Source organism: Salvelinus namaycush, chromosome 36, assembly GCF_016432855.1.
Source record: "Salvelinus namaycush isolate Seneca chromosome 36, SaNama_1.0, whole genome shotgun sequence".
In the NCBI taxonomy this organism is placed as follows: domain Eukaryota; kingdom Metazoa; phylum Chordata; class Actinopteri; order Salmoniformes; family Salmonidae; genus Salvelinus; species Salvelinus namaycush.
The window spans coordinates 13,766,565-13,791,832 of NC_052342.1; the positions used below are offsets into that span (position 1 = coordinate 13,766,565).

At 40.9% G+C, this 25,268-nt stretch overlaps 1 protein-coding gene and 1 pseudogene across 1 annotated transcript; both read left to right on the forward strand.

The window, feature by feature from the left end:
* Positions 1-3,891: 3,891 nt before the first annotated feature.
* On the forward strand, positions 3,892-11,140 carry LOC120030435 (placenta-specific gene 8 protein-like). Its single transcript, XM_038975838.1, has 4 exons — positions 3,892-4,025; positions 6,240-6,341; positions 8,956-9,107; positions 9,724-11,140. Exons 2-4 carry the CDS (start codon positions 6,242-6,244, stop codon positions 9,862-9,864), a joined length of 393 nt encoding a protein of 130 aa, XP_038831766.1. The 5' UTR covers positions 3,892-4,025; positions 6,240-6,241; the 3' UTR covers positions 9,865-11,140.
* Positions 11,141-16,279: 5,139 nt separating this feature from the next.
* On the forward strand, positions 16,280-23,532 carry LOC120030436 (annotated as a pseudogene).
* Positions 23,533-25,268: the final 1,736 nt, after the last annotated feature.

Consider the following 25,268-nt stretch of genomic DNA (forward strand, 5'->3'; position numbering starts at 1 on the left):
TCCAAACATAACGATGGTCATTATGGCCAAACAGTTCTAATTTCATTTCATCAGACCAGAGGACATTTCTCCAAAAAGTAGGATCTTCGTCGCCATGTGCAGTTGCAAACCGTAGTCTGGCTTTTCTATGGCGGTTTTGGAGCAGTGGCTTCTTCCTTGCTGAGCGGCCTTTCAAGTTATGTTTTGTATCTGTTTCCTCCAGCATCTTCACAAGGTTCTTTGCAGTTGTTCTGGGATTGATTTGCACTTTTTGCACCAAAGTACGTTCATCTCTAGGAGACAGAACGCGTCTCCTTCCTGAGCAGTATGACGGCTGCGTGGTCCCATGGTGTTTATACTTGCGTACTATTGTTTGTACAGATGAGCATGGTACCTTCAGGCATTTGGAAATTGGTCCCAAGGATGAACCAGACTTGTGGAGGTCCACAATTTTTTTTCTGAGGTCTTGGCTGATTTCTTTAGATTTTCCCATGTCAAGTAAAGAGGCACTGAGTTTGAAGGAATGCCTTGAAATACATCCACAGGTACATCTCCAAATGACTCAAATGATGTCAATTAGCCTATCAGAAGCTTCTAAAGCCATGACATAATTTTCTGGAATTTTCCAAGCTGTTTAAAGGCACAGTATGTAAACTTCTGACCCACTGGAATTGTGATACAATGAATTATAAGTGAAATAATCTGTCTGTAAATAATTGTGTCATGCACAAAGTAGACGTCCTAACCGACTTGCTAAAACTATAGTTTGTTAACAAGAAATTTGTGGAGTGGTTGAAAAACGAGTTTTAATGACTCCAACCAAAGTGTATATAAACTTCCGACTTTAATAGTAGGTATCCCCCATTCCTTTCCCTTTATGTTTTGTGGAAAAACGTAGCACTGGCATTTGGACGTGAGCTAACTTTTGTGTCGAGGTCAGCTGTTGTTGACTGGCTCTAACTAGCTATTGGCTGAAGTCATGTGTAACAAACCTTCTGCCATAAACAAATATAACTAGCTACCTTTCTTTGACTGTTTGTTAGCTAACTAGCTACAATATATACCAGCTTTAATACCACCATATAACTAGTTATCTACAGTAGCCTATAGGTTTGTTCTCATATATTTCTTATGACTTGCAGCATGTTGCAGCAGCAGCTGAGTTTCTCAAGCCCATTAGAACCGAGGTAAAGTCAGTTTCAGGTTGGATATTCGACGGATATTTGCGCTTTCAAATCTCAATAGCTTTCAAACCACTTGAGCCACAGACTCCAAATAAGTGTCATGATGTTGTAAAAATTGCGCACAACATTGCACAGGTCTTATTTTGACAATTTGGACATTAACGAGCTTTCCAAAGCAAAATAAACATGTGGAAATGTGAGCAGCATTTTGTATTCCTAGTTGAATTGAAGCAAAGTACTAACTTTTTTTACATTTGAATTTCAATAGCTCCTTGGTCATGTGACCTACTGACTTCAACCAAGGTTCAGAATGTCCACTGACTACCCTTTTATATTGCACACCCTTTAGTTTGTCCATTTTCATCTCACTTGATTTTACAGTAATTTTTCTAAATTTCAATAACTCCTTGGTCATGTGACCTGCTGGACACAAGGTTCAGAATGTCCACTGACTACCCTTCTATATTGCACACCCTTTAGTTAGTCCATTTTCATCTCATATGCTTTTACATACATTTTTCTACCTTTCTAATTTCAATAGCTCCTTGGTCATATGACCTACTGACTTCAAACAAGGTTCAGATTGTTCACTCAGTGGGCATTTACTTTGCACACCCTTTAGTTTGTCCATTTTCATGGGCTGGGCTCGAACCGCGGCTGGGGGAGCAGTCGCTCCGTCGCCCTCTTCTCGGAACCGTTGGAAGTTCGTTGTGTGGCCCATCTCGCGGTCTCTCGTGCATGGCCGAGCAAGGGGCTGCGTCCGGGGGGTCGTCGGGGTGGTGTCAGTCGGCGGGCCGAAGGCGGATCAGTATGGGGTTGGGTCTGGCGGTTATGTATTATTTCATAGTCTTGATGTCTTCACTCTTTGTTCTACAATGTAGAAAATAGAACAAATGAAGAAAAACCCTTGAATGAGTAGGTGTGTTCAAACTTTTGACTCGTACTGTATGTGTTGTGATAATTGCAGGTTTTTTTCTACAACCTTTCATATGCCTTTCGACCGTGAAATACAGGCCTAAGGCCGAGACAATAGGAGGATAGTAGCAGAATTAATTCAACCACACCTTTGTTTTATCACTAAACTGGAGAGCAATATCTGTCCGGTGAAGTCCACAAAGCATTTTGCATGTAACAAACAGTTACATGACGTACAGCATGGTCAAGTAAGTTAATGTAGAACCACATAGTTACCACAAGTCAGAAAGAAAACAGGAGCTGCCTCCACTATTCCAGCACCATTTCAACTACAAAATGTCAACATCATGTAATCACCTCTGCTTAGTCTAATACAGTGACAACTAAAAGATACGGAAAACAATTTAGTCCAATCAACGTAAGCTAAATATGATGTGGCTGTCCATGGTTTCTGATTTCTGTGTGTGCTCGCGTGTGTTTGTGCAAGTAGAAAAACATGTTTACTCACCCTACTTGTAGAGAAACGCCAATGCCATCCTCCTTTCTTTCATGTTGACAAAACAGTCTATAAGTCTGTCATACAGTGCACGCTTTTATTGTTAGTTGTCCTAGGTTACCTGGCTAAAATGCTTGCCCGCTAGCCTAACTTCCTTTCATGGGCAACGTTAGCATATTGAACTTACATGTCACGGCCGTTTAAAGGAGTGGACCAAGGCGCAGCGTTTTGAGCGTACATACTTATTTATTTACCGATGTCGCCAACAAAAACAATAAATATCAAAACGCCACGTGAAGCCAACGTAGTGCAACCAGGCAACTAACAAGGACAATCACCCACAACCCACAATGACAAAACAGGCTACCTAAATATGGTTCCCAATCAGAGACAACGACTAACACCTGCCTCTGATTGAGAACCATATCAGGCCAAACACAGAAAGAGACAAACTAGACATACAACATAGAATGCCCACTCAGATCACACCCATACCAAACAAAACATAGAAACATACAAAGCAAACTATGGTCAGGGCGTGACATTACATCCTATCAGGCCAGGGACACAACAATGTATGAATTGATGGTTGGATCAGAATCGCCGTTATAATCCCAGTCACAGGACATGCTAGTGCTAGAGATACCCCGTATTAACTCTGAGTTAGGCAAAACGGTACTTGAATATCACGCTCCACCAGTCATGGAAGGAATCGCAGAAAGAACTCCATTTAGATGTTTTGGTGCCTGTAAAACAGTTTAAATGCACATTACATGAACTTTTTATTATAAACTGTGATTGCTTTTTGTAATGTGTGTTTTTCTTATAGAAGTTTATTTCTTTTAATAGCTTTAATCTCCATCTTGTACTTTTTATATTATTTTGTTTGGTTTTAAATTCTTATTGATTACTGTGTTGTTTTTATAGTTGTATCACAGGGCACAACTGTAAAAGAGACTGTCTCAGCTTGTTCCCCTGTTTAAATAAAGGTTGTTTTTTGATTTATTAAGGATTCTAGCTACCCTTGGCATCAATGAATACACGCCCCGGTTGTCATACTGTCTTAGATATGATGGTAGGGAGATTTGAATTTAAAATTGAACTTCAATCAATCCCATACTCTGTAATGAGTATGTCAGATTATTAGTGTAGAGTGTACCTACTTGTAGAAAGCACAGTAATAAAGAAAAATATCATCCTGATATTCATCATAATTTCACTGAACCCACACTAACTGTAGTCCACAAGGTTTCTCGCTAAAGTATGATGGACCCCCGTACAGGCATTACATTGCCAACATTACTATTTCTGTAAAACGAAACTCCACCGAGGTCAACTTCCATTGTAGGTGTTTTAGGCTGCCTGCCGCCACATACCAAAACAGCACAACCGTTGATCTCTGTGTTGCAACTTTTCTCTTCTCAGACTTTATAGTTAAGACGAATAGAAAGGTAAGATTATAAATTACATGTATCTGTAAAGCTAGTTGCCAATTGCTAAAAACATATACCATCTTCAACTAACAGCACATTGCGGTTAAAACAGTCTCTTCGGTTGGTTTCAGTCTAGTCAATATTTTATTGTAGACGTTCATTACGATGATGGATCTTGTACTAACATGACTTATTTGGCTATTTGATTTAATCGAATGAGGTGTGTTTATACTTTCCCCACTAATAAGAAACCAGAACTACTCTGAATTAGAGAAACTTGAATGGTTAATTAGAAAATAAGTCTTCATGGTTGCAAATCGTATTTCAAAAGCATGGCAGATTCGACAGGATACGCGATATAATTGAAATAGCAGGTTTTGTTTTGTTTCCAATAGTCTTTCGTTTTCGTGAAAATTGATGTATACCGTATATGTAAACGTCAAAATATAATGATTTCCCTTCGCTATTGCAAATACAGTGTCTTGTAACCCGATGTGGCCTGGGCATCCTGAAGATTCAAGAAACTATAATAATTAAATCAATCAAAAGTAAGGTTCAATTAATATATCTGTCAGAAAGCAATGAGTATTTTGCATAGCCTATCGTTTCGTATAATTTTTTATGTGCATGTGGTGGGTCAGTTATCGTATCTAGCAAGGTGACTGAACGGTATTGACTGTAAAATGTGGTATAATAAGGAAGGGAAGTATGATTTTATGTCATAGAAAAGTTGGTACTGCAGTCACATCAGAAAATCATCCTACAGATAGAGCAATCATGATGATTTTAAAAGTGAATCTTTGATATTATTCAATATTAATCTTCAACATTATTTGATACAGGCACAGGTCAATGTTTGCAGCAACAACAAAACATTTTTGGAAATGTTACAACATGTATACTGAATAGAAAAAGTGTTGGTCCCATGTTTCATGAACTGAAATAAAAGATCGCCGAAATGTTTCATATGTACAAAAAGCGTATTTCTCTCAAATGTTGTGCACAAATTTGTTTACATCCCTGTTAGTGAGTATTTCTCCATTGCCAAGATAATCCATCCACCTGACTGGTGTGGCATATCAAGAAGCTGATTAAACATCACGATCATTACACAGGTGCACCTTGTGCTGGGGACAATTAAAAGCCACTAAAAAAAAGGTGCAGTTTTATCACACAGCACAATGCCACAGTTGTCTTAAGTTTTGAGGGAGCGTACAATTGGCATGCTGACTGCAGGAATGTCCACCAGAGCTGTTGCCAGATAAATGAACATGAAATTCTCTACCATATGCCGTCATTATAGAGAATTTGGCAGTACGTCCAACAAGCCTCACAACCGCAGACCACGTGTAACCATGGCAGCCTAGGACCTCCACATCCGGCTTCTTCACCTGCGGGATTGTCTGAAACCATCCACCCAGACAGCTGATGAAAATGTGGGTTTGCACAACTGAAGAATTCCTGCACAAACGTCTCAGGGAAGCTCATATGCATGCTCTTCGTCCTGACCAGGATCTTGACCTGACTGCAGTTTGGCGTCGTAACCAACTTCAGTATGTAAATGCTCACTGCCATGCTGGTGAAGTCTGCTCTTCACGGATGAACGTCGGTTTCAACTGTATCAGGCAGATGGCAGACCGCCTGCATGGCGACATGTGGGCGAACGGTTTGCTGACGTCAACGTTGTGAACAGAGTGCCCCAGGGTGGGGGTGGAGTTATGGTATGGTCAGGAATAAGACAAGTATCGATGTGTACGACAGCGTGTTCCAGTTCCCGCTAATATCCAGTAACTTCGCACAGCCTCTGAAGAGAAGTGGGGCAACATTCCACAGGCCACAATCAACAGCCTGATCAACTCTATGCGAAGGAGATATGTCTTGTGACACGAGGCAAATAGTGGTCACACCAGATACGGACTGTTTTTTCCCCCCACGCCCTTACCTTTTTCAAATCTGTATTCACAGTCATGTGAAATCCATAGATTAAGGCCTAATTCATTTATTTCAATTAAACTGATTTCCTTATTTGAACTGTAACTCAGTAAAATCTTAGAAATTGTTTCGTGTTGTGTTTATATTTTTGTTCCGTGTAACTACTTCCTTTCATGGATTTAAAACCTCTTATCAGACCGATGCATTTCTCTCCCCACTAAATGTAATTCCTTCTCTTCCTCCCCCCTTTCTTCCTTCCCTTTCTCCCTACCTCCTTCTTTCTCCTTGGGTGTGGTGTAGCCATGGCTGTCCACCAGCAGCAGATCACCACTGTAACAACCACCCAGAGGTCGGGGGAATGGAGCACAGGACTGTGTGACTGCTGCTCTGACATGGGCACCTGTAAGTCATCATAGAGTCACTTACCTAATATGCTCATCTCAAAACCCAGAACCAAATATAGATTTATGTTTTTATTTTGTAATGTGTATATATATTTTTTTGTAATTTTTTTCCTCGGGCTCTTCTTTCCGAGTATATATTCGTTATATATTTAAATTAAAATCAGTCTGTCGTGACTAGAGACTAGTTTGAAGCATCTTGCACTTCATATACTTGAACTTAAAATCTCTGATTTACTGAGAGAATACTGTACCAAGAACCAGACATTTACCTGATACCCCCTGGACCCAGGGAACCGACCTCCCCAGGGAAATCAGCTAACTTCCTGTATTTGAAACACATTTAGCCATGGTGCAGAGAGAAACTGTAGTTTTATAATGCTATTCTACACTTATTGTCCTGAGGCTAAGAGAAAATGTTGCAGTATTAAAGCTACATTTCCTGCAAATCTATACTTGTTGCCGTGTGTGGGGGGGGGGCAGTTTTATAGCTCATCTCATACTTTGCAAATCTTACATTTACCGGAAATATGTCACACTGAATTTTAGGGGATGGGAGGGTCTAGGAGAAACGACCTCACTGGATAATGAAAAACAGAAAGCTGGAACCAAATGTGTGACGTCACATTCCAGTAACACAGTGGGGGCTGTTACTGGAATGTCAATAAACTGGTGAAATCAGATCCTTAAACGTTAGAGTTGGTTTTATCAGGACATTTTACGCTAACATCCACAGTGAACAGGAGAGAAAGCTGAATTATTTTGAGGCCATCCCTGCCCATCCATTATCGTATACTTATTAGTCGGTTACCTTAAAAATAAAGAGTTCATCTTTGGTTGTTGAGAGCTCTCTAGAGACAGAAGGAGAGGGGCAGAGGGAGGAAGTTAGGAGAAATTCTCGACGGAGAGAAGGAAGAAAGATCGGGAGAGGAGAAATATGTGTTGAAAATGAGTTAATTTACATACATTTGTTTATAGTTTTACCCCTACTTTCACTCTATGATCAAACATTGTTTCATGACATTATAATCTGTTGTATATGAACTATCAAGTGTTACATACTACAGTCGTGGCCAAAAGTTTTGAGAATGACACAAATATTATTTTTCACAAAGTCTGCTGCCTCAGTTTGTATGATGGCATTTTGCATATTCTCCAGAATGTTATGGAGAGTGATCAGATGAATTGCAATTGCAAAAAAACATTTCCACTGCATTTTAGCCCTGCCACAAAAGGACCAGCTGACATCATGTCAGTGATTCTCTCATTAACACAGGTGTGAGTGTTGAGGAGGACAAGGCTGGAGATCACTCTTTCATAATGACTGAGTTCGAATAACAGACTGGAAGCTTCAAAAGGAGGGTGGTGCTTGGAATCATTGTTCTTCCTCTGTCAACCATGGTTACCTGCAAGGAAACACGTGCCGTCATCATTGCTTTGCACAAAAAGGGCTTTACAGGCAAGGATATTGTTGCCAGTAAGATTGCACCTAAATCAACCATTTATCGGATCATCAAGAACTTCAAGGAGAGCGGTTTAATTGTTGTGAAGAAGGCTTCAGGGCACCCAAGAAAGTCCAGCAAGCGTCAGGACCGTCTCCTAAGGTTGATTCAGCTGCGGGATCGGGGCACCACCAGTACAGAGCTTGCTCAGGAATAGCAGCAGGCAGGTGTGAGTGCATCTGCACGCACAGTGAGGCGAAGACTTTTGGAGGATGGCCTGGTGTCAAGAAGGGCAGCAAAGAAGCCACTTCTCTCCAGAAAAACATCAGGGACAGACTGATATTCTGCAAAAGGTACAGGGATTGGACTGCTGAGGACTGGGGTAAAGTCATTTTCTCTGATGAATCCCCTTTCAGATTTTTTGGCCGCCGGAAAAAAGCTTGTCCGGAGAAGACAATGTGAGCGCTACCATCAGTCCTGTGTCATGCCAACAGTAAAGCATCCCGAGACCATTCATGTATGGGGTTGCTTCTCAGCCAAGGGAGTGGGCTCACTCACAATTTTGCCTAAGAACACAGCCATGAATAAAGAATGGTACCAACACATCCTCCGAGAGCAACTTCTTCCAACCATCCAGGAACAGTTTGGTGACGAACAATGCCTTTTCCAGCATGATGGAGCACCTTGCCATAAGGCAAAAGTGATAACTAAGTGGCTCGGGGAACCAAACATCGATATTTTGGGTCCATGGCCAGGAAACTCCCCAGACCTTAATCCCATTGAGAATTTGTGGTCAATCCTCAAGAGGCGGGTGGACAAACAAAAACCCACAAATTCTGACAAACTCCAAGCATTGATTATGCAAGAATGGGCTGCCATCAGTCAGGATGTGGCCCAGAAGTTAATTGACAGCATGCCAAGGCGGATTGCAGAGGTCTTGAAAAAGAAGAGTCAACACTGCAAATATTGACTCTTTCATGTAATTGTCAATAAAAGCCTTTTACACTTATAAAATGCTTGTAATTATACTTCAGTATTCCATATTCCATCTGACAAAAATATCTAAAGACACTGAATCAGCAAACTTTTTGGAAATTAATATTTGTGTCATTCTCAAAACGTTTGGCCACGACTACGTTGACCTTCAATTGTGTGTGTGTGTGTGTCTCCCAGGTTGTTGTGCCTTGTGGTGCTTCCCCTGTCTTCAGTGTCAGACCGCCTCCCACTTCGGCTGGTGTCTCTGCATGCCCCTCCTGGACCCATGTGCCTTTATGGCTGTCTCCTGCTGCATGCGCTCCTCCATGAGAGAACGCTACGGCATCCAGGTAGGAGCCCTGCGAGAGGGTGGGGGTGCCGATCGGGGAGAGCAGGGAGGGGCAGGTGAGAGTGGAGACAGGGAGGGGATAGGTGGGTGGTGGTATCCACAGCACCCACATCCGTTGCTATCCACAACGTCTCTTACTTTCCTTTCTGAGGGGATATGGTTTTGGAAACTACCAGATGTTTGACGTGTGAATAAATATCGTTTTTGTTGCATTTACATTCTACACCTGTTTTACATACATGGCCTTATTTTTTTTACACACTTACATAGCGAAATACAGTTATTTGATGTACATGACATCTGGATAGATAGCACTTAAACACATCCGGTATACATTATACAGTATAGTGTTTCCAGTTTGTTATAGATCATGGGCTTTTAAACCCACCCCAATGCTGTTGTTCTTAGTGTTGTTATTGCCTTGATTACCCTTTAAAAATAACACTGAATATGGAATTAAACTCAACCTTTTCTCTCTCCTTCCCTGAACTTGTGCTACACCCCCTATTCTTCTCTCCACCTCTGTCCTCATCCCCTTTTAACTCTGTCCTGTTGACATGTTCTTGTCCTCTGCTTTCATTTTCTATCCATCTCTCCTTCCTTCTTCCCCCTCTCAGGGTTCGACGTGTGGAGATGTCGCATTGGTGTGTTGCTGCTACGTCTGTACCTGGTGCCAGATGGCCCGTGAGGTTAAGACGCAGACCACATCAGGCCCCCAACAGGTTCACGTGGTCACCCAACAAGTTCACATGGCTTAGGACCCCAAAATGAGGGTAGGGACTAGATGGCCAGTCTAGAAGGGTCTTAACTGCTGAGCAAGAACTACTGAGCAAGTGCTTTACTAACTTTTTGTTCCTTATAATGTTTAAAGGTTAAGGATAGGGCTTACAGTTTGGGCTTGTGGTTGAAAAATTGTACCATTTCATAATTTCTAGCATTGCCAAATAGTGATGGCCAAGAAAGAGGGCCATATCGGGATAGAATACCATTCCAGTCTATAGCAAACATATGTTGAATGTACTGCATAATTCAGATGTGTCTGTAGGAGAGACATTTTATATAATTTACTCATCTCATAGTAACCATTGAATGTTAATCTCAGGCTTTAAAGGTCCAGTGCAGTCAAAAACGTGATTTGTCTGTGTTTTATATATATTTCCACACTATGAGGTTGGAATAATACTGTGAAAATTATGATAATGCCCTTTTAGTGTAAGAGCTGTGTAAAAAGACCTCCTGAAATGTGCCCCTGTTTTGGTAGGAGGGAGTTTTGGCCTTCCATGGTGACATCACCAGGCTGTAAATGAGTTAATAGACCAATAAGAAAGACAGTTCCAAACCTCTCTGCCAAGAACAGCATATTGTCAGTTTTCCCCTCCTCACTTAAACCACACCCAGACAGTCCTAACAAAATCATTGCCTGAGAAATTGCTCTTTGCTAAGAAGATATTTTTGTATATTTTTACAATTTTATTTGAAAACAATCACAGTAAGGTACTTAATTGTTACCCAGAAATTATTTGATGTTGAAATAAAAATGGCTGCATTGGACCTTTAAACATTTCTTTTACAGTTTAACATGTGGACTACTTGCCATTCTTGCACACTTTCACTTGTCTTTTATGACTAGCCCTGACTTTGCTGATAGTTGCTCTACTGAGAAAAAGTTTGGTCTATTATGACTATTTGGTTGTCTTACCTAGCTACCTAAAGATGAGTACTCTAGATAAGTGTTAAGTGACTAAAATGTACTGTAAATGTACATTTTACTGGACTGGAAATGCTTGAACCATGATTCAAATGGCAACAACATTTCAAATTGAATGTTATATATAAATGATAATATATGCCATTTAGCAGACATGCGTGCATAAATATAACGTACCAGTGGTCCCGGGAATCGAACCCATTATCCTGGTAGCGCCATCCTCTTCCAAATGAGCTACAGCGGAACACTGTTTTCTCTGTTGCTTTGTCTTTGATTTCACCTGCTTGTTCAATAAGTGTTTTTAAATAAAGCATTTACACGTCTTACCTTTACAAAATTATTTTATATATGTTATTTTACTGCTGCTCTTTAATTACTTGTTACTTTTATCTCTTATTCTTATCCGTATTTTTTGGAAACTGCATTGTTGATTTTGTAAGTAAGCATTTCACTGTAAGGTCTACACCTGTTGTATTCGGCGCATGCGACTAATACAATTTGATTTAATTTGATTTGATATAGAGGTGCGTACATGTTTGCAGTAACAAGGGAAATTAGAAACAGAAAAAGTTAAATTGATTCCAACATTCTATTATCAACATACCTGGATAAGGGCAAATGAGGTTCTCATGTAGGGGAAAGCTGCATCTCCCAGGAAAACGTGAGGATTTGGCGTTGTGGTACCTGGTAGGACAGCTGGCGAGTGTAAATCGAGGATCTTCTACAGCAGTTTGGACCCAAAATAACTCTTCAAACACTCCACCATCGCTCTTCTGCCGTATGCCCCTACATCCACCACTGTGAACCTGTAGCGGGGATCACACAATGCCATCAAGATAATACAACAGCCACGTTGTATTCCTTTTTGCATCTAAACGCTCACCTCCTCTCACTTTTTCCCTTCGTTTGTGGACTTCAATGCACAATATATCAGCTGTATGTGACCAGGCGGGAAAAAAAGTTTCCAAACCATATCACACACAGCCTACACCATTGTCCCCATATTAGCTAAAGTAACAGCATAGTCAACATAGCTAATAGAACTAACGTGTTAGTAAACCTGCTACAATCATGCAGTAACATTACAGTGTATAGTCAGTTAGCAGTTTAGCAGTTAAACGGGCCCTGGTGGCAATAAATTAGTAAAACCAAATGCTTTCCTTGACTTGGAAGAGTTCCAGTGTTATGTTGGATTGTTATAGCCAGCTAGCTAACATAGCATCCCTCTGTTTGAGCCGGGTGTTTCAGTAGGCTAAACTAGCTAGCTGCATTTTCTAGGTTAATTTGTTAGAAACTATTGTCTTTCTCGCTCTTTAAGTCAACTACTCATCACATTTTATGCACTGCAGTGCAAGCTAGCTGTACCTTATGCTTTCAGTACTAGATTAATTACTTGATCCTTTGATTGGGTGGACAACATTTCAGTTCATGCTGCAAGAGCTCTGATGGGTTGGTCGTCCTCCGGAAGTTGTCATAATTACTTTGCAAGTATGGAAGGGGGTGAGAACCACAAGCCTACTAGGTTTTGTATTGAAGTCAATGTACCCAGAGGAGGATGGAAGCTAGCTGTATAACTCAGGCATAGAAACTCAACAAATATATACCATGTACACTAGAGCCACGTCTTTCTTGTGCCTTTTACAGCTTGTTTCTGGCCTAAAGCGTTGCAGAGTTATACATCCTATACAAATATCAAATCTGGGTTTGGGGAGTGCATTTATTTTAAGAATGTGAAATTTCAGAATAATAGTAGAGTGATTTATTTCAGCTTTTATTTCTTTCATCACACTCCCAGTGGGTCAGAAGTTTACATACACTCAATTAGTATTTGGTAGCATTGCCTTTAAATTGCTTAACTTGGGTCAAACGTTTCAAGTAGCCTTCCACAAGCTTCCCACAATAAGTTGGGTGAATTTTGGTCCATTCCTCCTGACAGAGCTGGTGTAACTGAGTCAGGTTTGTAGGCCTCCTTGCTCGTACACACCTTTTTAGTTCTGCCCACAAATTTTCTATAGGATTGAGGTCAGGGCATTGTGATGGCCACTCCAATACCTTGACTTTGTTGTCCTTAAGCCATTTTGCCACAACATGCTTGGGGTCAATGTCCATTTGGAAGACCCATTTGCGACCAAGCTTTTACTTCCTGCCTGATGGCTTGAGATGTTGCTTCAATATATCCACACAATTTTCTTTCCTCATGATGCCATCTATTTTGTGAAGTGCACCAGCCCCTCCTGCAGCAAAGCACCCCCACAACATGATGCTGCCACCCCCGTGCTTCACGGTTGGGATGGTGTTCTTTGGCTTGCAAGCCTCCCCCTTTTTCCTCCAAACATAACGATGGTCATTATGGCCAAACAGTTCTATTTTCGTTTCATCAGACCAGAGGACATTTCTCCAAAACCCCCAATCCCCCAATCCTTTCCCTTTATGTTTTGTGGAAAAACGTAGCACTGGCATTTGGACGTGAGCTAACTTTTGTGTCGAGGTCAGCTGTTGTTGACTGGCTCTAACTAGCTATTGGCTGAAGTCATGTGTAACAAACCTTCTGCCATAAACAAATATAACTAGCTACCTTTCTTTGACTGTTTGTTAGCTAACTAGCTACAATATATACCAGCTTTAATACCACCATATAACTAGTTATCTACAGTAGCCTATAGGTTTGTTCTCATATATTTCTTATGACTTGCAGCATGTTGCAGCAGCAGCTGAGTTTCTCAAGCCCATTAGAACCGAGGTAAAGTCAGTTTCAGGTTGGATATTCGACGGATATTTGCGCTTTCAAATCTCAATAGCTTTCAAACCACTTGAGCCACAGACTCCAAATAAGTGTCATGATGTTGTAAAAATTGCGCACAACATTGCACAGGTCTTATTTTGACAATTTGGACATTAACGAGCTTTCCAAAGCAAAATAAACATGTGGAAATGTGAGCAGCATTTTGTATTCCTAGTTGAATTGAAGCAAAGTACTAACTTTTTTTACATTTGAATTTCAATAGCTCCTTGGTCATGTGACCTACTGACTTCAACCAAGGTTCAGAATGTCCACTGACTACCCTTTTATATTGCACACCCTTTAGTTTGTCCATTTTCATCTCACTTGATTTTACAGTAATTTTTCTAAATTTCAATAACTCCTTGGTCATGTGACCTGCTGGACACAAGGTTCAGAATGTCCACTGACTACCCTTCTATATTGCACACCCTTTAGTTAGTCCATTTTCATCTCATATGCTTTTACATACATTTTTCTACCTTTCTAATTTCAATAGCTCCTTGGTCATATGACCTACTGACTTCAAACAAGGTTCAGATTGTTCACTCAGTGGGCATTTACTTTGCACACCCTTTAGTTTGTCCATTTTCATGGGCTGGGCTCGAACCGCGGCTGGGGGAGCAGTCGCTCCGTCGCCCTCTTCTCGGAACCGTTGGAAGTTCGTTGTGTGGCCCATCTCGCGGTCTCTCGTGCATGGCCGAGCAAGGGGCTGCGTCCGGGGGGTCGTCGGGGTGGTGTCAGTCGGCGGGCCGAAGGCGGATCAGTATGGGGTTGGGTCTGGCGGTTATGTATTATTTCATAGTCTTGATGTCTTCACTCTTTGTTCTACAATGTAGAAAATAGAACAAATGAAGAAAAACCCTTGAATGAGTAGGTGTGTTCAAACTTTTGACTCGTACTGTATGTGTTGTGATAATTGCAGGTTTTTTTCTACAACCTTTCATATGCCTTTCGACCGTGAAATACAGGCCTAAGGCCGAGACAATAGGAGGATAGTAGCAGAATTAATTCAACCACACCTTTGTTTTATCACTAAACTGGAGAGCAATATCTGTCCGGTGAAGTCCACAAAGCATTTTGCATGTAACAAACAGTTACATGACGTACAGCATGGTCAAGTAAGTTAATGTAGAACCACATAGTTACCACAAGTCAGAAAGAAAACAGGAGCTGCCTCCACTATTCCAGCACCATTTCAACTACAAAATGTCAACATCATGTAATCACCTCTGCTTAGTCTAATACAGTGACAACTAAAAGATACGGAAAACAATTTAGTCCAATCAACGTAAGCTAAATATGATGTGGCTGTCCATGGTTTCTGATTTCTGTGTGTGCTCGCGTGTGTTTGTGCAAGTAGAAAAACATGTTTACTCACCCTACTTGTAGAGAAACGCCAATGCCATCCTCCTTTCTTTCATGTTGACAAAACAGTCTATAAGTCTGTCATACAGTGCACGCTTTTATTGTTAGTTGTCCTAGGTTACCTGGCTAAAATGCTTGCCCGCTAGCCTAACTTCCTTTCATGGGCAACGTTAGCATATTGAACTTACATGTCACGGCCGTTTAAAGGAGTGGACCAAGGCGCAGCGTTTTGAGCGTACATACTTATTTATTTACCGATGTCGCCAACAAAAACAATAAATATCAAAACGCCACGTGAAGCCAACGTAGTGCAACCAGGCAACTAACAAGGACAATCACCCACAACCCACAATGACAAAACAGGCTACCTAAATATGGTTCCCAATCAGAGACAACGACTAACACCTGCCTCTGATTGAGAACCATATCAGGCCAAACACAGAAAGAGACAAACTAGACATACAACATAGAATGCCCACTCAGATCACACCCATACCAAACAAAACATAGAAACATACAAAGCAAACTATGGTCAGGGCGTGACATTACATCCTATCAGGCCAGGGACACAACAATGTATGAATTGATGGTTGGATCAGAATCGCCGTTATAATCCCAGTCACAGGACATGCTAGTGCTAGAGATACCCCGTATTAACTCTGAGTTAGGCAAAACGGTACTTGAATATCACGCTCCACCAGTCATGGAAGGAATCGCAGAAAGAACTCCATTTAGATGTTTTGGTGCCTGTAAAACAGTTTAAATGCACATTACATGAACTTTTTATTATAAACTGTGATTGCTTTTTGTAATGTGTGTTTTTCTTATAGAAGTTTATTTCTTTTAATAGCTTTAATCTCCATCTTGTACTTTTTATATTATTTTGTTTGGTTTTAAATTCTTATTGATTACTGTGTTGTTTTTATAGTTGTATCACAGGGCACAACTGTAAAAGAGACTGTCTCAGCTTGTTCCCCTGTTTAAATAAAGGTTGTTTTTTGATTTATTAAGGATTCTAGCTACCCTTGGCATCAATGAATACACGCCCCGGTTGTCATACTGTCTTAGATATGATGGTAGGGAGATTTGAATTTAAAATTGAACTTCAATCAATCCCATACTCTGTAATGAGTATGTCAGATTATTAGTGTAGAGTGTACCTACTTGTAGAAAGCACAGTAATAAAGAAAAATATCATCCTGATATTCATCATAATTTCACTGAACCCACACTAACTGTAGTCCACAAGGTTTCTCGCTAAAGTATGATGGACCCCCGTACAGGCATTACATTGCCAACATTACTATTTCTGTAAAACGAAACTCCACCGAGGTCAACTTCCATTGTAGGTGTTTTAGGCTGCCTGCCGCCACATACCAAAACAGCACAACCGTTGATCTCTGTGTTGCAACTTTTCTCTTCTCAGACTTTATAGTTAAGACGAATAGAAAGGTAAGATTATAAATTACATGTATCTGTAAAGCTAGTTGCCAATTGCTAAAAACATATACCATCTTCAACTAACAGCACATTGCGGTTAAAACAGTCTCTTCGGTTGGTTTCAGTCTAGTCAATATTTTATTGTAGACGTTCATTACGATGATGGATCTTGTACTAACATGACTTATTTGGCTATTTGATTTAATCGAATGAGGTGTGTTTATACTTTCCCCACTAATAAGAAACCAGAACTACTCTGAATTAGAGAAACTTGAATGGTTAATTAGAAAATAAGTCTTCATGGTTGCAAATCGTATTTCAAAAGCATGGCAGATTCGACAGGATACGCGATATAATTGAAATAGCAGGTTTTGTTTTGTTTCCAATAGTCTTTCGTTTTCGTGAAAATTGATGTATACCGTATATGTAAACGTCAAAATATAATGATTTCCCTTCGCTATTGCAAATACAGTGTCTTGTAACCCGATGTGGCCTGGGCATCCTGAAGATTCAAGAAACTATAATAATTAAATCAATCAAAAGTAAGGTTCAATTAATATATCTGTCAGAAAGCAATGAGTATTTTGCATAGCCTATCGTTTCGTATAATTTTTTATGTGCATGTGGTGGGTCAGTTATCGTATCTAGCAAGGTGACTGAACGGTATTGACTGTAAAATGTGGTATAATAAGGAAGGGAAGTATGATTTTATGTCATAGAAAAGTTGGTACTGCAGTCACATCAGAAAATCATCCTACAGATAGAGCAATCATGATGATTTTAAAAGTGAATCTTTGATATTATTCAATATTAATCTTCAACATTATTTGATACAGGCACAGGTCAATGTTTGCAGCAACAACAAAACATTTTTGGAAATGTTACAACATGTATACTGAATAGAAAAAGTGTTGGTCCCATGTTTCATGAACTGAAATAAAAGATCGCCGAAATGTTTCATATGTACAAAAAGCGTATTTCTCTCAAATGTTGTGCACAAATTTGTTTACATCCCTGTTAGTGAGTATTTCTCCATTGCCAAGATAATCCATCCACCTGACTGGTGTGGCATATCAAGAAGCTGATTAAACATCACGATCATTACACAGGTGCACCTTGTGCTGGGGACAATTAAAAGCCACTAAAAAAAGGTGCAGTTTTATCACACAGCACAATGCCACAGTTGTCTTAAGTTTTGAGGGAGCGTACAATTGGCATGCTGACTGCAGGAATGTCCACCAGAGCTGTTGCCAGATAAATGAACATGAAATTCTCTACCATATGCCGTCATTATAGAGAATTTGGCAGTACGTCCAACAAGCCTCACAACCGCAGACCACGTGTAACCATGGCAGCCTAGGACCTCCACATCCGGCTTCTTCACCTGCGGGATTGTCTGAAACCATCCACCCAGACAGCTGATGAAAATGTGGGTTTGCACAACTGAAGAATTCCTGCACAAACGTCTCAGGGAAGCTCATATGCATGCTCTTCGTCCTGACCAGGATCTTGACCTGACTGCAGTTTGGCGTCGTAACCAACTTCAGTATGTAAATGCTCACTGCCATGCTGGTGAAGTCTGCTCTTCACGGATGAACGTCGGTTTCAACTGTATCAGGCAGATGGCAGACCGCCTGCATGGCGACATGTGGGCGAACGGTTTGCTGACGTCAACGTTGTGAACAGAGTGCCCCAGGGTGGGGGTGGAGTTATGGTATGGTCAGGAATAAGACAAGTATCGATGTGTACGACAGCGTGTTCCAGTTCCCGCTAATATCCAGTAACTTCGCACAGCCTCTGAAGAGAAGTGGGGCAACATTCCACAGGCCACAATCAACAGCCTGATCAACTCTATGCGAAGGAGATATGTCTTGTGACACGAGGCAAATAGTGGTCACACCAGATACGGACTGTTTTTTCCCCCCACGCCCTTACCTTTTTCAAATCTGTATTCACAGTCATGTGAAATCCATAGATTAAGGCCTAATTCATTTATTTCAATTAAACTGATTTCCTTATTTGAACTGTAACTCAGTAAAATCTTAGAAATTGTTTCGTGTTGTGTTTATATTTTTGTTCCGTGTAACTACTTCCTTTCATGGATTTAAAACCTCTTATCAGACCGATGCATTTCTCTCCCCACTAAATGTAATTCCTTCTCTTCCTCCCCCCTTTCTTCCTTCCCTTTCTCCCTACCTCCTTCTTTCTCCTTGGGTGTGGTGTAGCCATGGCTGTCCACCAGCAGCAGATCACCACTGTAACAACCACCCAGAGGTCGGGGGAATGGAGCACAGGACTGTGTGACTGCTGCTCTGACATGGGCACCTGTAAGTCATCATAGAGTCACTTACCTAATATGCTCATCTCAAAACCCAGAACCAAATATAGATTTATGTTTTTATTTTGTAATGTGTATATATATTTTTTTGTAATTTTTTTCCTCGGGCTCTTCTTTCCGAGTATATATTCGTTATATATTTAAATTAAAATCAGTCTGTCGTGACTAGAGACTAGTTTGAAGCATCTTGCACTTCATATACTTGAACTTAAAATCTCTGATTTACTGAGAGAATACTGTACCAAGAACCAGACATTTACCTGATACCCCCTGGACCCAGGGAACCGACCTCCCCAGGGAAATCAGCTAACTTCCTGTATTTGAAACACATTTAGCCATGGTGCAGAGAGAAACTGTAGTTTTATAATGCTATTCTACACTTATTGTCCTGAGGCTAAGAGAAAATGTTGCAGTATTAAAGCTACATTTCCTGCAAATCTATACTTGTTGCCATGTGTGTGGGGGGGGGGGGCAGTTTTATAGCTCATCTCATACTTTGCAAATCTTACATTTACCGGAAATATGTCACACTGAATTTTAGGGGATGGGAGGGTCTAGGAGAAACGACCTCACTGGATAATGAAAAACAGAAAGCTGGAACCAAATGTGTGACGTCACATTCCAGTAACACAGTGGGGGCTGTTACTGGAATGTCAATAAACTGGTGAAATCAGATCCTTAAACGTTAGAGTTGGTTTTATCAGGACATTTTACGCTAACATCCACAGTGAACAGGAGAGAAAGCTGAATTATTTTGAGGCCATCCCTGCCCATCCATTATCGTATACTTATTAGTCGGTTACCTTAAAAATAAAGAGTTCATCTTTGGTTGTTGAGAGCTCTCTAGAGACAGAAGGAGAGGGGCAGAGGGAGGAAGTTAGGAGAAATTCTCGACGGAGAGAAGGAAGAAAGATCGGGAGAGGAGAAATATGTGTTGAAAATGAGTTAATTTACATACATTTGTTTATAGTTTTACCCCTACTTTCACTCTATGATCAAACATTGTTTCATGACATTATAATCTGTTGTATATGAACTATCAAGTGTTACATACTACAGTCGTGGCCAAAAGTTTTGAGAATGACACAAATATTATTTTTCACAAAGTCTGCTGCCTCAGTTTGTATGATGGCATTTTGCATATTCTCCAGAATGTTATGGAGAGTGATCAGATGAATTGCAATTGCAAAAAAACATTTCCACTGCATTTTAGCCCTGCCACAAAAGGACCAGCTGACATCATGTCAGTGATTCTCTCATTAACACAGGTGTGAGTGTTGAGGAGGACAAGGCTGGAGATCACTCTTTCATAATGACTGAGTTCGAATAACAGACTGGAAGCTTCAAAAGGAGGGTGGTGCTTGGAATCATTGTTCTTCCTCTGTCAACCATGGTTACCTGCAAGGAAACACGTGCCGTCATCATTGCTTTGCACAAAAAGGGCTTTACAGGCAAGGATATTGTTGCCAGTAAGATTGCACCTAAATCAACCATTTATCGGATCATCAAGAACTTCAAGGAGAGCGGTTTAATTGTTGTGAAGAAGGCTTCAGGGCACCCAAGAAAGTCCAGCAAGCGTCAGGACCGTCTCCTAAGGTTGATTCAGCTGCGGGATCGGGGCACCACCAGTACAGAGCTTGCTCAGGAATAGCAGCAGGCAGGTGTGAGTGCATCTGCACGCACAGTGAGGCGAAGACTTTTGGAGGATGGCCTGGTGTCAAGAAGGGCAGCAAAGAAGCCACTTCTCTCCAGAAAAACATCAGGGACAGACTGATATTCTGCAAAAGGTACAGGGATTGGACTGCTGAGGACTGGGGTAAAGTCATTTTCTCTGATGAATCCCCTTTCAGATTTTTTGGCCGCCGGAAAAAAGCTTGTCCGGAGAAGACAATGTGAGCGCTACCATCAGTCCTGTGTCATGCCAACAGTAAAGCATCCCGAGACCATTCATGTATGGGGTTGCTTCTCAGCCAAGGGAGTGGGCTCACTCACAATTTTGCCTAAGAACACAGCCATGAATAAAGAATGGTACCAACACATCCTCCGAGAGCAACTTCTTCCAACCATCCAGGAACAGTTTGGTGACGAACAATGCCTTTTCCAGCATGATGGAGCACCTTGCCATAAGGCAAAAGTGATAACTAAGTGGCTCGGGGAACCAAACATCGATATTTTGGGTCCATGGCCAGGAAACTCCCCAGACCTTAATCCCATTGAGAATTTGTGGTCAATCCTCAAGAGGCGGGTGGACAAACAAAAACCCACAAATTCTGACAAACTCCAAGCATTGATTATGCAAGAATGGGCTGCCATCAGTCAGGATGTGGCCCAGAAGTTAATTGACAGCATGCCAAGGCGGATTGCAGAGGTCTTGAAAAAGAAGAGTCAACACTGCAAATATTGACTCTTTCATGTAATTGTCAATAAAAGCCTTTTACACTTATAAAATGCTTGTAATTATACTTCAGTATTCCATATTCCATCTGACAAAAATATCTAAAGACACTGAATCAGCAAACTTTTTGGAAATTAATATTTGTGTCATTCTCAAAACGTTTGGCCACGACTACGTTGACCTTCAATTGTGTGTGTGTGTGTGTCTCCCAGGTTGTTGTGCCTTGTGGTGCTTCCCCTGTCTTCAGTGTCAGACCGCCTCCCACTTCGGCTGGTGTCTCTGCATGCCCCTCCTGGACCCATGTGCCTTTATGGCTGTCTCCTGCTGCATGCGCTCCTCCATGAGAGAACGCTACGGCATCCAGGTAGGAGCCCTGCGAGAGGGTGGGGGTGCCGATCGGGGAGAGCAGGGAGGGGCAGGTGAGAGTGGAGACAGGGAGGGGATAGGTGGGTGGTGGTATCCACAGCACCCACATCCGTTGCTATCCACAACGTCTCTTACTTTCCTTTCTGAGGGGATATGGTTTTGGAAACTACCAGATGTTTGACGTGTGAATAAATATCGTTTTTGTTGCATTTACATTCTACACCTGTTTTACATACATGGCCTTATTTTTTTTACACACTTACATAGCGAAATACAGTTATTTGATGTACATGACATCTGGATAGATAGCACTTAAACACATCCGGTATACATTATACAGTATAGTGTTTCCAGTTTGTTATAGATCATGGGCTTTTAAACCCACCCCAATGCTGTTGTTCTTAGTGTTGTTATTGCCTTGATTACCCTTTAAAAATAACACTGAATATGGAATTAAACTCAACCTTTTCTCTCTCCTTCCCTGAACTTGTGCTACACCCCCTATTCTTCTCTCCACCTCTGTCCTCATCCCCTTTTAACTCTGTCCTGTTGACATGTTCTTGTCCTCTGCTTTCATTTTCTATCCATCTCTCCTTCCTTCTTCCCCCTCTCAGGGTTCGACGTGTGGAGATGTCGCATTGGTGTGTTGCTGCTACGTCTGTACCTGGTGCCAGATGGCCCGTGAGGTTAAGACGCAGACCACATCAGGCCCCCAACAGGTTTCACGTGGTCACCCAACAAGTTCACATGGCTTAGGACCCCAAAATGAGGGTAGGGACTAGATGGCCAGTCTAGAAGGGTCTTAACTGCTGAGCAAGAACTACTGAGCAAGTGCTTTACTAACTTTTTGTTCCTTATAATGTTTAAAGGTTAAGGATAGGGCTTACAGTTTGGGCTTGTGGTTGAAAAATTGTACCATTTCATAATTTCTAGCATTGCCAAATAGTGATGGCCAAGAAAGAGGGCCATATCGGGATAGAATACCATTCCAGTCTATAGCAAACATATGTTGAATGTACTGCATAATTCAGATGTGTCTGTAGGAGAGACATTTTATATAATTTACTCATCTCATAGTAACCATTGAATGTTAATCTCAGGCTTTAAAGGTCCAGTGCAGTCAAAACGTGATTTGTCTGTGTTTTATATATATTTCCACACTATGAGGTTGGAATAATACTGTGAAAATTATGATAATGCCCTTTTAGTGTAAGAGCTGTGTAAAAAGACCTCCTGAAATGTGCCCCTGTTTTGGTAGGAGGGAGTTTTGGCCTTCCATGGTGACATCACCAGGCTGTAAATGAGTTAATAGACCAATAAGAAAGACAGTTCCAAACCTCTCTGCCAAGAACAGCATATTGTCAGTTTTCCCCTCCTCACTTAAACCACACCCAGACAGTCCTAACAAAATCATTGCCTGAGAAATTGCTCTTTGCTAAGAAGATATTTTTGTATATTTTTACAATTTTATTTGAAAACAATCACAGTAAGGTACTTAATTGTTACCCAGAAATTATTTGATGTTGAAATAAAAATGGCTGCATTGGACCTTTAAACATTTCTTTTACAGTTTAACATGTGGACTACTTGCCATTCTTGCACACTTTCACTTGTCTTTTATGACTAGCCCTGACTTTGCTGATAGTTGCTCTACTGAGAAAAAGTTTGGTCTATTATGACTATTTGGTTGTCTTACCTAGCTACCTAAAGATGAGTACTCTAGATAAGTGTTAAGTGACTAAAATGTACTGTAAATGTACATTTTACTGGACTGGAAATGCTTGAACCATGATTCAAATGGCAACAACATTTCAAATTGAATGTTATATATAAATGATAATATATGCCATTTAGCAGACATGCGTGCATAAATATAACGTACCAGTGGTCCCGGGAATCGAAACCCATTATCCTGGTAGCGCCATCCTCTTCCAAATGAGCTACAGCGGAACACTGTTTTCTCTGTTGCTTTGTCTTTGATTTCACCTGCTTGTTCAATAAGTGTTTTTAAATAAAGCATTTACACGTCTTACCTTTACAAAATTATTTTATATATGTTATTTTACTGCTGCTCTTTAATTACTTGTTACTTTTATCTCTTATTCTTATCCGTATTTTTTGGAAACTGCATTGTTGATTTTGTAAGTAAGCATTTCACTGTAAGGTCTACACCTGTTGTATTCGGCGCATGCGACTAATACAATTTGATTTAATTTGATTTGATATAGAGGTGCGTACATGTTTGCAGTAACAAGGGAAATTAGAAACAGAAAAAGTTAAATTGATTCCAACATTCTATTATCAACATACCTGGATAAGGGCAAATGAGGTTCTCATGTAGGGGAAAGCTGCATCTCCCAGGAAAACGTGAGGATTTGGCGTTGTGGTACCTGGTAGGACAGCTGGCGAGTGTAAATCGAGGATCTTCTACAGCAGTTTGGACCCAAAATAACTCTTCAAACACTCCACCATCGCTCTTCTGCCGTATGCCCCTACATCCACCACTGTGAACCTGTAGCGGGGATCACACAATGCCATCAAGATAATACAACAGCCACGTTGTATTCCTTTTTGCATCTAAACGCTCACCTCCTCTCACTTTTTCCCTTCGTTTGTGGACTTCAATGCACAATATATCAGCTGTATGTGACCAGGCGGGAAAAAAAGTTTCCAAACCATATCACACACAGCCTACACCATTGTCCCCATATTAGCTAAAGTAACAGCATAGTCAACATAGCTAATAGAACTAACGTGTTAGTAAACCTGCTACAATCATGCAGTAACATTACAGTGTATAGTCAGTTAGCAGTTTAGCAGTTAAACGGGCCCTGGTGGCAATAAATTAGTAAAACCAAATGCTTTCCTTGACTTGGAAGAGTTCCAGTGTTATGTTGGATTGTTATAGCCAGCTAGCTAACATAGCATCCCTCTGTTTGAGCCGGGTGTTTCAGTAGGCTAAACTAGCTAGCTGCATTTTCTAGGTTAATTTGTTAGAAACTATTGTCTTTCTCGCTCTTTAAGTCAACTACTCATCACATTTTATGCACTGCAGTGCAAGCTAGCTGTACCTTATGCTTTCAGTACTAGATTAATTACTTGATCCTTTGATTGGGTGGACAACATTTCAGTTCATGCTGCAAGAGCTCTGATGGGTTGGTCGTCCTCCGGAAGTTGTCATAATTACTTTGCAAGTATGGAAGGGGGTGAGAACCACAAGCCTACTAGGTTTTGTATTGAAGTCAATGTACCCAGAGGAGGATGGAAGCTAGCTGTATAACTCAGGCATAGAAACTCAACAAATATATACCATGTACACTAGAGCCCACGTCTTTCTTGTGCCTTTACAGCTTGTTTCTGGCCTAAAGCGTTGCAGAGTTATACATCCTATACAAATATCAAATCTGGGTTTGGGGAGTGCATTTATTTTAAGAATGTGAAATTTCAGAATAATAGTAGAGTGATTTATTTCAGCTTTTATTTCTTTCATCACACTCCCAGTGGGTCAGAAGTTTACATACACTCAATTAGTATTTGGTAGCATTGCCTTTAAATTGCTTAACTTGGGTCAAACGTTTCAAGTAGCCTTCCACAAGCTTCCCACAATAAGTTGGGTGAATTTTGGTCCATTCCTCCTGACAGAGCTGGTGTAACTGAGTCAGGTTTGTAGGCCTCCTTGCTCGTACACACCTTTTAGTTCTGCCCACAAATTTTCTATAGGATTGAGGTCAGGGCATTGTGATGGCCACTCCAATACCTTGACTTTGT